Source organism: Dama dama, chromosome 6 (genome assembly GCF_033118175.1).
Source record: "Dama dama isolate Ldn47 chromosome 6, ASM3311817v1, whole genome shotgun sequence".
In the NCBI taxonomy this organism is placed as follows: domain Eukaryota; kingdom Metazoa; phylum Chordata; class Mammalia; order Artiodactyla; family Cervidae; genus Dama; species Dama dama.
In genome coordinates this window covers 43,896,433-43,911,285 of record NC_083686.1, presented here as the reverse complement: position 1 = coordinate 43,911,285, position 14,853 = coordinate 43,896,433, and the positions used below count along the sequence as shown (strand labels likewise).

At 38.6% G+C, this 14,853-nt stretch overlaps 1 protein-coding gene across 4 annotated transcripts in view; it reads left to right on the top strand.

Annotated features, from left to right (window-relative positions):
* Window positions 1–14,853, top strand: part of CEP135 (centrosomal protein 135) — a 76,312-nt gene that overhangs the window by 20,190 nt on the left and 41,269 nt on the right. For all 4 annotated transcript variants that reach the window (XM_061145910.1, XM_061145909.1, XM_061145908.1 and 1 more), the window contains exons 10-11: window positions 2,522–2,660; window positions 6,285–6,508. In XM_061145910.1, coding sequence (XP_061001893.1) covers window positions 2,522–2,660; window positions 6,285–6,508 — 363 coding nt within the window. The remainder of the gene's footprint in view (window positions 1–2,521; window positions 2,661–6,284; window positions 6,509–14,853) is intronic.

Sequence of the window (14,853 nt, the reverse complement as noted above, 5' to 3'; positions counted from 1 at the left end):
TGTTAGTTTTAGATACACAGCAAAGTGAGTGAGTTATAATATACATATATTCACTCTTTTTTACAGATTCTTTTATGTATAGAGGCCATTACAGAGTATTCAGTAAAGTTCCTTGAGCTATACAGGGGGTCCTTATTAATTTCCTATTTTACATATAGCAGTGTGTATATACAGGGGGTCCTTATTAATTTCCTATTTTACATATAGCAGTATGTACATGTCACGCCTAGTCTCCACTTTATGCCTCTCCCTGCTCACCCCCGGCTAACCGTCGGTTTGTTTACTGCATCTATAACTGTATATCTGTTTTGTAGATAAATTCATTTGTACCCATTGTTTAGATTCCATAAATAAGCGATACCATATGATATTTGTCTTTCTCTGACTTATTTCAGTCAGTATGTATATTTGTATACTTCTTTAATCTCATATAACATAGGTAGCAAGTTACACTCAAATTTGGAAAGCCTGTTAGGAATTTTATATTACTTAAATGACTTCATGACTCGTCATTTTACTAATATTAAAAGTAAAAACTGATAATTACTTGATAAAATTGTTGACCTTTATTAAAAAGAACTCAGTTTTCTTTTAATTATTTTGCTTGGAAGTACAAACCGTCTTACTAGTCATATTGTTCATTCTGGTGGTCTTCAAATGAGACAACTAGTAATCATCCCAGCATAAACCTGGGTGTAGCCTAACCTAGATATAATCTTATTGCCTAGAACCGGCAGAAAGAATGTTTTGTGTACAGGTAGAAATTCCTAGGTAGTCACCTGATAGATTATTGAGACTTTTTTAATAGCCTGCTAAATTGGATGAGTCTCCATTAATGTTGGAAACAAAGACTAATACTACCTTCCAAGTTTTCTCATTACTACACTCTTTTTACAGTCTAGTAGTAATACTCTGTGGCAGTCATGAGGCAAATTAAAAAGTGAAGCCTTTTGTGATACACTGGCTCATAGTAGGTGTTCAGATACTTAACTGGTTTTTCACTCTGTTATGTTCATTATGAACAGCGTATCACAATGACTCTTTTATCCAACTACTTTATCAGGTAGTCAGTTCAGCGGAACACTGAATAATTAGCTAAACCTGCTAGATGTTGTCCACTTTTGAGTTTCATAGACACGTAAAATTGTCCCATGAAGTCAAGAAACGTAAAGTAGATGTTTTGATGATGTTTTCACTATAGGGTAAGCTCCGTGAGGACAGGGAATTTTGCTGTTTGTTCACTGCTGTTTGTAATGCACACTGTTTGCAGTTGTATGTGATTTATAATATTGTCTCAGAACTGTGACCAAGTTTCAATATTGTTGCCTGACAGCAAGATGTAGTTACTTTCTGACCTTTCTTATTTTTTCCATTGGTATTACATGTTATGTATTTTTAAGATAAATGCTAACAGTATTATTAGCTAACATTTATTAAGTACTTGCCATGTCTTAGACACTGTACAGAGTGTTTCACACTCATAGAATCATCCATAGATGGATCTGTAGATGAATCATTCATAGATGACTCCTCGGTGTCCAGGTGCTGGTCTTACCCCCACTGTGTAGGTGAAACTGAGAATAACCCCGTACTTATGTATACTCGTGGTGGTCTCAGAGCACCGTCGGCACTTACGTATACCCGTGGTGGTCTCAGAGCACCGTCTGCACTTACGTATACCCGTGGTGGTCTCAGAGCACTGTCTGCATTTACGTATACCCGTGGTGGTCTCAGCACCATCTTCGCTTACGTATACCCGTGGTGGTCTCAGAGCACCGTCTTCACTTACGTGTACCGGTGGTGGTCTCAGAGCACCGTCTTCGCTTACGTACACCCGTGGTGGTCTCAGAGCACCGTCCTCGCTTACGTATACCTGTGGTGGTCTCAGAGCACCGTCTGCGCTTACGTATACCCGTGGTGGTCTCAGAGCACCGTTCTCGCTTACGTATACCTGTGGTGGTCTCAGAGCACCGTCTTCGCTTACGTATACCCGTAGTGGTCTCAGAGCACCGTCTTCATGTACATATACCGGTGGTGGTCTCAGAGCACCGTCTGCGCTTACGTATACCTGTGGTGGTCTCAGAGCACCATCTGCACTTAACGTATACCCGTGGTGGTCTCAGAGCACTGTCTTCACTTACATATACCGGTGGTGGTCTCAGAGCACCGTCTGTGCTTATGTATACCTGTGGTCTCAGAGCACTGTCTTTACTTTTGCTTTTCTTTAAACATAAAAACGCTTTAAAATTTTTTATTGAGCAAGTCATATTCACTTTTTTGAAAGACAATATGCTAAACAAATTAAAAGAAAATAAAATCCAATAATTCTATTACTTTAGAAGGGAGCACTGTTGAGTTTGGGTTTTATGATGCTTTTAGCCTCAATTGAGAATTAACTTTAATTGAAATGGTATATATTCGACTGACTAAAAGTGTGTGTATGTGAATTACTCTTAAATAAGTGTGCTTTCATGTTTTGTAAAGTTTCTAGAAATCTTAATTTTAGTGTTAAAATTTTCAGGAATTAAGCTTATGTCATAAAGAAAAGGAGAGGCTGAATGATGAACTCCTTATAAAATCAGACCTGGAAACTGTTGTTCATCAGCTTGAACAAGAAAAGCAAAGACTTAACAAAAAAATTGAAAGTTTTGCAGTTACAGGTAAAATATAAAATGTTAATAACTTAAGAAGTGTGATTTCCTCTTAATGTTTTGAGTAGTAGATGATGTTTCTTTTTCATTCATTGATTCAATAAATATTTGTTGAGTGTTTGCGGTGTATCAGAAACCAGACTAGGCACTGAGATATAGTAGAAAATCTCTCTCCCTCAAGGACCTTACAGGAACCTTTTAAATTCTGACTAGTTGGTACAGGGAACCCCAGTTGAATATTTTCCAATGAAAATTTATATTTCTTTGAGACACAGGATAATAGAATTAAGACTATGAGGAAGACCATTATGAAATAGTGGGAAATTGAAGTACAGAATCTTTTTAAGTAAATGCAGTTTTATCACCTTCAGGTACACACACACACACACACTTACATACTTGAAATAGGCTAACTTTCTTCCAGGTACCTTATCCTAAATGAATTGGTTTAAGGAACATGTAAGCATTCATTCATTCATTCATTTGACAAATGTTTATGAGCCTGTAGTGCTGGGATGTATAAAGATAAACAAGATACACAGGCCGACTGCTCTTGTGGAGGCTTTAATCTAGTTAGGGAGACAAACTGGTAGCACATAAGTGAAGGAATTAATTTCAGATGGTAAGGGTATTAAATAAAATGGGAGGGTATGCTAGAGATCATCTGATCAAAGGGCTTAGTGCTGGACACCAAGCCATATGACAGTCTGGGGCAATCTTCCAGGCAGAGGGGATGGCAAGTGCAGAATCCTGGTGCCATCAAACTCCATGTGTCTGAGGAAGTGAAGGAAAGCCAGTGTGCTATTTTAAGAAGATGCTGTACCCTAGGCTCCTCAGCGTCCATGGGGATAATCTATCTGACCCCTTGTCTGCTTAACCAGCTGTTTGACTTGAGCATGTTCCTTAATGTTGCTTCAGCTTCCCTATCTCTGTGGTTAAGATGGCACCTAACCCAAAAGGTTGTTAGGAGGATTAAATGAGTTCATATATTGTTAAATGCTTAGGCCTACATATGAAAGTTTGCAATTTTACTTCCTTTCATGCTATCTCTATCTTGCCATTTTAGCATAATCTTTCAGATACCTGAAACTCTCTTGTTTCTTTGTGTTTTGAATGCATCCTCCTACCCAAAATCCAGCCGTAGATCAGCTAAAACATTTACATGAGAGCAGCTAAGCGCTGCTTGCCTGTGCCCCAGTTGAGTTCAGTTCAGTCACTCAGTTGTAGCCTACTCTTTGCGACCCCATGGACTGCAGCACGCCAGGCTTCCCTGTCCACTCCACCTCCCAGAGTTTACTCAAACTCATGTCCATTGAGTCAGTGGTGCCATCCAGCCATCTCATCCTCTGTCGTCCCCTTCTTCTCCTGCCTTCAGTCTTTCCCAGCATCAGGGTCTTTTCCAATTAGTCAGTTCTTTGCATCAAGTGGCCAAAGTAGGAGTTTCAGCTTCAGCATCAGTCCTTCCAATGAATATTCAGGACTGATCGCCTTTAGGATGGACTGGTTGGATCTCCTTGCAGTCCAAGGGACTCTCAAGAGTCTTCTCCAACACCACAGTTCAAAAGCATCAATTCTTCGGCACTCAGCTTTCTTTTTAGTCCAACTCTCACACCCATACATAACTACTGGAAAAGCCATAGCTTTGACTAAGTGGACCTTTGTTGGCAAAGTAATGTCTCTGCTTTTTAATACGCTGTCTAGGTTGGTCATAACTTTTCTTCCTAGGAGCAAGCGTGTGCCCCAGACAGTAGCAATAGCACTGGAAGTTACATGGCCCCGAACCACAGCGCCCCCTTCAGTGAGGTATGGAGATCTTACTCTATATTCCTTACTGCTTGATCTCCCATTCTGCGGGAACATGTTCAAGTGTTTTTCATTCTCAGTAAACCCATTCTGAGTAGATGATCTTACCTCCAGTTTTCCTAAAAGAATAGAAGCCATCAGGGAGGCATCCCACGTTTCCTGTCCCCAGATCTTGAACCTGTCCATCCTTATCTTCCCTGTTAGAGTGGGGCCATTTGGCTTTTGTGATGGGCCACTGCCTCCATCTGTTCTCTAGGTCCCATTCTCTCTCACTCTAAAATGCTACATATTATCTCTTTTTGATAACGGTAGCCTTTGTACTGTTTTTTCCCCAATGGTATTCAAACATGCTTTTCCCTTTTCCCATTCTAAAGCAGAAACTGTGGCCCATCCCTATCCAGCTACTCTTTCCTCCTCATTATAGCTTTTACATCTTGAAAAGTCATTCATCCCTGCTTTTCTGCTTGATCACCTTCTGTCCTTTAGCACCTCTGCTGCTGCTGCTGCTGCTGCTGCTAAGTTGCTTCAGTCGTGTCTGACTCTGTGTGACCCCATAGACGGCAGCCCACCAGGCTCCTCTGTCCACGGAATTCTCCAGGCAAGAATACTGGGGTGGGTTGCCATTTCCTTCTTCATTTAGCACCTCAGTCCACTCCAGTTTGCTTCTGTCCTCTACTTCACCAATACAACTGCTCTCGTTAAGGTCACCAGTCACCTCCATTGTGCTAAATACAGTGAACGCTTTTCATTCATCAGTTTATTTGACCGTTTAAGGCATTTGCCCATTCCTTCAGCTCTCTTGCTTTATTAACCTCTCTGGTCACCCCTTAGAATGAATTCTGCTGTTCATCCTCTGGATTGTATTGCATACTGTTCTTTCGTGACTCTTGTCCTGCTACAATTAGAATAATTATTTGACTTTGGACATGTTTTTCATACTGTATTCTTAGCTCATGCTGGACCTACAGTAAATGCTCAATAATTATCTGTCAAATGAATGAAAGAAGATGGTAAGTGAATTGGAATATGTCTTGAAAATCACTTCATGCTTTTGAATTGTAAAGAACATCAGTTAAATTAGATTGAACTATACAAAATTGCCAATATTAGGCAACTTTTGGCTTCCCAGGTGGTCCTAGAGGTGAAGTACCTGCCTGCCAGTGCAGGAGACATGAATGATGGGGGTTCCATCCCTGGGTTGGTAAGATCCCCTGGAGGAGGGCATGGCTACCCACTCCAGGATTCTTGCCTGGAGAATCCTGTGGACAGAGGAGCCTGGTGGGCTACATACAGTCCATGGGGTCGCCTAGAGTCAGACACGACTGAAGCGACTTAGTGTGCATGCATGCACAGGCTACTTTTGACTCCTGAAAATGTCATTTCTATGGTAAAAGTTAGTAATTGTGCTTGTGTGAGGAAAGACTAGTTGTTCTGTGTATGCTATGTTAAATTTAAGCTTCATGTTAAAGTCATGCATATTATAACCAGTTTTAACAGGTAAATTTTCTTTTAGTGCATTTTCAGGTCATCAGAGAGTAAGTACCATGTGATAATTTATTGTTCACTGTGTAGTACTGTATAGTACCCAGACTTGTATATGACAAAAGCAGGACTTGACTTATTGGATTTTATTTAAACTTTTAATATTTTTTTTTTTAATCTTTTCCTTTCAGCATTTACCTCTTTGATATTTGGCAGTTGTAGGTGATATGCAAAACAGCTAATGATTTTTAGTAGCTTTCATTGTAAAAATTATTGTTATAGTTTATTTGGCTGATTATACATTTTATATGCAACATTGTTTTAAGATTTTATTGCTTTAATTTGCAGAAAGAGAACTTACTGTGGAAATTGAGAGGATGAGACTAGAACACGGAATAAAACGACGAGACAAGTCACCTTCTCGTTTAGATACGTTTCTGAAAGGTATAGAAGATGAACGAGATTTTTATAAGAAAGAACTAGAAAAGCTCCAACATATAATACAGCGAAGATCTTGCTCTAGAAGTCATTCTACATGTGAAAAAATTCCAGTATTTAAAACACTAGAAAAGGTAATATCTCTTTGTGAGAGTGTTTGATAAGGCAAAAAAGAGCTTTATGAGCAAACTTTTGGTTTATTATTGTAATAATGTAATGTTATTCATACTTATTTTTAAGAAGTCTTTCTTAATTTTCATTTTTGTAGTCTTCTGTGACCTTTTTGTAGTCTGTGACTTTAGGAGCACTGCGTTAATTAGGAAAACTACTTAAGAACAACGTGTAAGGTACTGATTGCTGGAAATTAAGGGAGATTGAATAGCTCATTATATATCTGGGAAGAGTGCAGGGGCATCTGAGCTTCCAGAAACTGGATCCAGGAACTCATGTTGCTGGACACTTCCTCTCTTTCTAATCTTTACTTTTGGTATCATCTGCATTTTATCTCTTTAAGTAGAATGGCTTTGTCTCCATGGCAGGCTACGTGGCTTCAGGCCATTCCCATCCTTGGACCAGTCAGAAAGGCAGGCCACATTGTACAGACCAGGCATCTTCTATGATAACTGTGCAACAGGAAGGGGTAAAAAATGGCAGTGAGCACTGGACAGATCATCCCCTTTGTCCACTACAATCACGTTTGCAACTTGATGGTCTAAAGATGTATAAGGTTAACGATGATGAATAAAAACATGTCCTCATTTTAGGTCTTAATTATTTTCAAAATTTTATGACTATCATTTGGGTTCTTTAGATTTTTCTTTCTTTCTATTTTCATTTATTTTTATTAGTTGGAGGCTAATTACTTTACAGTATTGTAGTGGTTTTTGCCATACATTGACATGAATCAGCCATGGATTTACATGTGTTCCCCATCCTGATCCCCCCGCCCACCTCCCTCCCCATCCCGTCCCTCTGGGTCATCCCAGTATACCAGCCCTGAGCACTTGTCTCATGCATCCAACCTTGGCTTGCAATCTGTTTCACACTTAATAATATACATGTTTCAATGCTGTTCTCTCAGATCATCCCACCCTCGCCTTCTCCCTTAGAGTCCAAAAGTCTGTTCTATATATCGGTGTCTCTTTTTCTGTCCTGCATATCGTTACCATCTTTGTAAATTCCATATATATGCATTAGTATACTGTATTGGTCTGTATCTTTCTGGCTTACTTCACTCTGTATAATGGGCTCCAGTTTCATCCATCTCATTAGAACTGATTCACATGTATTCTTTTTAATGACTGAGTAATATTCCATTGTATATATGTACCATAGCTTTCTTATCCATTCATCTGCTGATGGGCATCTAGGTTGCTTCCATGTCCTGGCTGTTATAAACAGTGCTGCGATGAACATTGGGGTGCACGTGTCTCTTTCAGATCTGGTTTCCTTGGTGTGTATGCCCAGGAGTGGGATTGCTGGGTCATATGGCAGTTCTATTTCCAGTTTTTTAAGGAATCTCCACATTGTTCTCCATAGCGGCTGTACTAGTTTGCATTCCCACCAACAGTGCAAAAGGGTTCCCTTTTCTCCACACCCTCTCCAGCATTTATTGCTTGTAGACTTTTGGATAGCAGCCATTCTGACTGGCATGTACCCCTTTTGGATAGCAGCCATTCTGACTGGTGTGTACCTCATTGAAGTTTTGATTTGCATTTCTCTGATAATGAGTGATGTTGAGCATCTTTTCATGTGTTTGTTAGCCATCTGTATGTCTTCTTTGGAGAAATGTCTGTTTAGATCTTTGGCCCATTTTTTGATTGGGTCATTTATTTTTCTGGAATTGAGCTTCAGGAGTTGCTTGTGTATTTTTGAGATTAATCCTTTGTCTGTTTCTTCATTTGCTATTATTTTCTCCCATTCTGAAGTGTGTCTTTTCACTTTGCTTATAGTTTCCTTTGTAGTGCAAAAGCTTTTAAGTTTCATTAGGTCCCATTTGTTTAGTTTTGCTTTTATTTCCAATATTCTGGGAGGTGGGTCATAAAGGATCTTGCTGTGATTTATATCAGAGAGTGTTTTGCCTAGTTCTCCTCTAGGAGTTTTATAGTTTCTGGTCTTACATTTAGATCTTTAAACCATTTTGAGTTTATTTTTGTGTATGGTGTTAGAAAGTGTTCTAGTTTCATTCTTTTACAAGTGGTTGACCAGTTTTCCCAGCACCACTTGTTAAAGAGGTTGTCTTTTTTCCATTGTATATCCTTGCCTCCTTTGTCGAAGATAAGGTGTCCATAGATTCGTGGATTTATCTCTGGGCTTTCTATTCTTTTCCATTGATCTGTATTTCTGTCTTTGTGCCAGTACCATACTGTCTTGATGACTGTGACTTTGTAGTAGAGCCTGAAGTCAGGCAGGTTGATTCCTCCAGTTCCATTCTTCTTTCTCAAGATTGCTTTGGCTATTCGAGGTTTTTTGAATTTCCATTCAAATTGTGAAATTATTTGTTCTAGTTCTGTGAAAAATACCATTGGTAGCTTGATAGGGATTGCATTGAATCTATAGATTGCTTTGGGTAGTATACTCATTTTCACAATATTGAGTCTTCCAATCCATGAACACGGTGTATTTCTCCATTTATTTGTGTCCTCTTTGATTTCTTTCATTAGTGTTTTATAGTTTTCTATATATAGGTCTTTCGTTTCTTTAGGCAGATATACTCCTAAGTATTTTATTCCTTTTGTTGCAATGGTGAGTGGTATTGTTTCCTTAATTTCTCTTTCTGTTTTCTCATTGGTAGTGTATAGGAATGCAAGGGATTTCTGTGTGTTAATTTTATATCCTGCAACATTTATTGATTAGCTCTAATAATTTTCTGGTAGAGTCTTTATTGATTAGCTCTAATAATTTTCTGGTAGAGTCTTTAGGGTTATTGATTGATTATTTATTTGATTAGCTCTCATTTATTGATTAGCTCTAATAATTTTCTGGTAGAGTCTTTAGGGTTTTCTATGTAGAGGATCATGTCATCTGCAAACAGTGAGAGTTTTACTTCTTCTTTTCCTCTCTGGATTGCTTTTATTTCTTTTTCTGCTCTGATTGCTGTGGCCAACACTTCCAAAACTATATTGAATAGTAATGGTGAGAGTGGGCACCCTTGTCGTGTTCCTGACTTTAAGGGAAATGCTTTCAATTTTCACCATTGAGGATAATGTTTGCTGTGGGTTTGTCATATGTAGCTTTTATTATTATGTTGAGGTATGTTCCTTCTATTCCTGCTTTTTGGAGAATTTTTATCATAAATGGATGTTGAATTTTGTCAAAGGCTTTTTCTGCATCTATTGAGATAATCATGTGGTTTTTATCTTTCAATTTGTTAATGTGGTGTATTACATTGATTGATTTGCAGATGTTAAAGAATACTTGCATTCCTGGGATAAAGCCCACTTGGTCATGATGTATGATCTTTTTAATATGCTGTTGGATTCTGTTTGCTAGAATTTTGTTAAGGATTTTTGCATCTATGTTCATCAGTGATATTGGCCTGTAGTTTTCTTTTTTTGTGACATCTTTGTCTGGTTTTGGAATTAGGGTGATGGTGGCCTCATAGAATGAGTTTGGAAGTTTGCCTTCTTCTGCAATTTTCTGGAAGACTTTGAATAAGATAGGTGTTAGCTCTTCTGTACATTTTTGGTAGAATTCAGCTGTGAAGCCATCTGGTCCTGGGCTTTTGTTTGCTGGGAGATTTCTGATTACAGTTTCGATTTCTGTGCTTGTGATGGGTCTGTTAAGATCTTCTATTTCTTCCTGGTTCAGTTTTGGAAAGTTATACTTTTCTAAGAATTTGTCCGTTTCTTCCAAGTTGTCCATTTTATTGGCATTGAGCTGCTGGTAGTAGTCTCTTATGATCCTTTGTATTTCAGTGTTGTCTGTTGTGATCTCTCCATTTTCATTTCTAATTTTGTTGATTTGGTTCTTCTTCCTTTGTTTCTTGATGAGTCTGGCTAACGGTTTGTCAATTTTGTTTATTTTTTCAAAAAACCAGCTTTTAGCTTTGTTGACTTTTGCTATGGTCTCTATTTTCTTTTGCATTTATTTCTGCCCTAATTTTTAAGATTTCTTTCCTTCTGCTAAACCTGGGGTTCTTCATTTCTTCCTTCTCTAGTTGCTTTAGGTGTAGAGTTAGGTTATTTATTTGACTTTTTTCTTGTTTCTTGAGGTAAGCCTGTATTGCTATGAACCTTCCCCTAGCACTGCTTTTACAGTGCCCAGATTCTTCTTTCTTTTAAACGTTGGAGTTAGAGGATTCCTGGAGGCTTCTATGACCCTCACATTATCTACATACTGAATAAAATTAGAGAAGTTGGAAGTACAGTCATTAAAACTCAGGACATTTGATTTTAGACTTGGCTGCATTTACCAACTCTGTCAACTTTTTGTTGAAGATCTTCTACCTACTGCCAGATGGTTTTGAGACATTTTCTGATTAGACTGTTTTTTAACCTCATTGGCTTGTGGCTGAATTTGATTTAGAGTGTTAGTTTAACCACTGTGCTTTGTTATCTGATAAGAGCCCAATGAATTGGTGGGAATATACAGTTAAGTTAATTTATGTGTCCTGAGTTGTTTTTGAAGCTCTGTATATACTTAGGAATCAAGAAAAAGAAATCACTGAATTGATCACCTTCATTGTGTGGGACAGTCTTTTTCAAAAATGTTGATTAGTTTAATCAACTTATTAAGTAGAACTGAGTGTGTAAGTGTCTCAGTACTTTTAAATATTGGATTTGTTTGCTTGGTGTGAATTCATGGTTGAAAGGCAAGTTGAGATACGGGTAAGGTACTGGTAAAATTAGGAGGGGCCTTCCCCCCTTCATCTTATTTAATTTCTTGAAATGTTCTAATGATACCTGACATGATTCATTTTGTAAAGTTTAGAAAGTTGGGACCTTGGTAGCATTTTAGAGTCCCAGTAGTAAATTTCAGGCGTGGTAGGGAATAATGGGTGATGTACATGAGTGAAATGGGTGGAGTGTAAGACAGTTGTGAGTGCTGTGAACTAAGGAGTAAATTCCAGGCTAAAACTGGGTGTTTTAAACTTGTTTAGAAACAGTTGTTGGCAGACAGCATAGATCTCTCTCAAGCTCGATTTGGTACAGGCTGTGTTTTCAACCCCTGCTTTTTATAGCAAATTGTTGGGCAGAGTTTCCTGGGATTGCTGCAACTCAGAAAAAATATTGACATTTTTTTGTATCGGTAATTTTTTTCATTTATTTTTATTAGTTGGAGGCTAATTACTTTACATTATTGTAGTGGTTTTTGCCATACATTGACATGAATCAATCATGGATTTACATGTGTTCCGTATCCTGATCCCCCCTCCCACCTCCCTCTCCATCCCATCCCTCTGGGTCTTCCCATTGCACCAGCCCTGAGCACTTGTCTTATGCATCCAACCTGGGCTGGTGTGATCTGTTTCACCCTTGATAGGATACTTGTTTCAGTGCTGTTCTTTCAGAACATCCCACCCTCGCCTTCTCCCACAGAGTCCCAAAGTCTGTTCTGTACACCCGTATCTCTTTTTCTGTTTTGCATATAGGGTTATCGTTCTCTGTTGTCTGTGTAGGGACAGCACTGGTCTCTTTGACATTGTACTTAACAGATTTCCAAATGTGAGTTTTGGGTATAGTGTAATGGGAAATGCTTTGGAGTTGGAAACCTTATTAGAAGCTTCAACTCCAGACACTGGCTTTATGACCTTAGACAAGTTATCTAACTCATAGAGCCCTGGCTTCCTCATTTGCAAAGTGAAGAATGTATCTACAACCTCTTATGAAGATTACATGACATAATTATATAAGGGTCCAACATAACATCTAATTCCTAGTAAATGTTTTATTTCTTTATTATTTGCTGGTTTAAAGCACATCTGCTGCTGCTGCTAAGTCACTTCAGTCGTGTCCAACTCTGTGCGACCCCATAGACAGCAGCCCACCAGGCTTCTCCGTCCCTGGGATTCTCCAGGCAGGAATACTGGAGTGGGTTGCCGTTTCCTTCTCCCAAGCACATCAGGTGTAGATAGAAAGTTAGGTTTAATTCAGTAGACATGTACTGAGAGCATGCTATGAATGTGGCATCCAGGATACAAGATAAAGAAGACCTGTTTCCTATCCTCAGTCTAGCATTGTGGGTATGTGTACATGAGTTTGTATATGTGTGCATGTGTGTTTAGGAGAAATGGAGTGATAAAAGGGAATTATTAACACACATACATACATACATACAAGACACATTTAGCGAAGTGGGGAATTCATTCATTTTACTGAATTACATGCTAAGTACTGAAGGTGTGGTGAGAAGGACCTCCTGTGTCTCTGAGGGCTTTTGCATTTTAGTGGTGGTGGTGGTTCAGTCTGTAAGTCACATCTGACTCTCTGCGGCCCCATGGACACCAGGCTTCCCTGTCCTTCACCATCTTCTTGAGCTTTCTCAAACTCATGTCTGTTGAGTCAGTGATGCCATCCAGCCATCTCATCTTCTGTCGTCCCCTTCTCCTCCTGCCTTCTGTCTTTCCCAGCATCAGGGTCTTTTCCAGTGAGTTTGCTTTTCACACCAGGTGGCCAAAGTATTGGAGCTTCAGCTTCAGCATCAGTCCTTCCAATGATTATTCAGGGTTGATTTCCTTTAGAATTGAGTGGTTGGATCTCCTTGCTGTCCAAGGGATTCTCGAGTCTTCTCCAGCATCACAATTTGAAAACATCAATTCCTGGGTTCTCAGCCCTCTTTTTGGTCCAACTGTCACATATATACATGACTACTGGAAAACTGTAGCTTCGACTATACAGACCTTTGTCAGCGAAGTGATATCTCTCTTTGTAGTACTGTGTCTAGGTTTGTCATAGCTTTTCTTCCAAGGAGCAAACATCTTTTAATTTCATGGCTGCAATCACCATCCACAGTGATTTTGGAGCCCAAGAAAATAAAATCTGTCACTCTTTCCACTTTCTCTGCATCTATTTGCCATAAAGTGATGGGACCAGATGCCATGATCTTAGTTTATTGAATGTTGAGTTTTAAGCCAGCTTTTTCCCTTTCCTCTTTCACCGTCATAAAGAGGCTCTTTAGTTCCTCTTCACTTTCTGCTATTAGGATGGTAACATCTGCATATCTGAGGTTGTTGATATTTCTCCTGGCAGTCTTGATTCCAGCTTGTGAGTCATCCATCCTGGTATTTTGCATGATGTACTCAGCATATAAGTTAAATAAGCAGGGTGACAATACACAAACTTGATGTACTCCTTTCCCAATTTTGAACCAATCCGTTGTTCCATGTCCAGTTCTAACTATTGCTTCCTGACCTGCATACAGGTTTCTCAGTAGACAGGTAAGGTGCTCTGGTACTCCCATCTCTTTAAGAATTTTCCACAGTTTGTTGTGATCCATATGATCCATACAATCAAAGGCTTTAGCACAGTCAGTGAAGCAGATTCTTTTTTTTTTTTTTTTAATTCTCTTGCTCTTCCTATGACCCAGTGGATGTTGGCAATTTGATCTCTGGTTTTAGTGATAAAGACACATTAAACACCCAGTTGTGAAAATTACTTTATAATCTCATTTATAGTAAGTATTAATGAGGAAAGAATACAGGAAATATTCAGAATGCTATGAGAGTATATAGAGGGAGATCTAAATTAGATTGGAGAATCTGGAAGGACTCCTTACAGAGAGTGATGTTTAAGCTGAGACCTAGATAATAATGAAAACAGACTGTCAAATCCTTATTCATTGAGCTCTCCTTTTCTAAAATCTAGGCATACCACCTCCTTTCTGTAAAAATATTTTTATTTAAATATGGTTAAGGTCATAGGTTTTCTTTTATCGTTATTTAAATGTTAATTAAGTCCTCACCCTAATTGCTTTTATCCTGTAATACAGATACATTTTGTCCTTCAAAGTGTCCAGATAGCTAATCTCATTCATTTTCCCTTGACTTTTCTTGCTTAACCAAGAGGATAACTTATTTCCAAGTGGCAGGTGAAGGATACTTCATGGATATTTACCATTTACCAAGTGTACTTTGGACATGGTATGTGCATAGTAGATATTGAATAACATAGATCAGGATGCTTTCCAATGTAGCAAAATACCAGATTGTCACTATCTGGAGCTTCTGCATATAGTACTTGAACATTAATATGCCATAGACCCGAAGTGTACATTTACCATATTTATTTTCTACAATAACTATGAAGTTAATGGTTTTTTTTTTTAAGTTGTACTGAAATAATAGGTATAATTTTGTTTTAGGAATGTTGGAAGTACTTGCTTATTCAGTGAATATCCTAATGTACACCGTCTGGTAGAAATATTTATATTTATCTGATTGCAGAAAAAATAGAGCTCACATAGGTTTGGTGCTGGGACAGTTGGGGGCTGGTATGCCTGGGAAACTGATCTTGGATTTAGTCTCAGAAAACACTGAGGA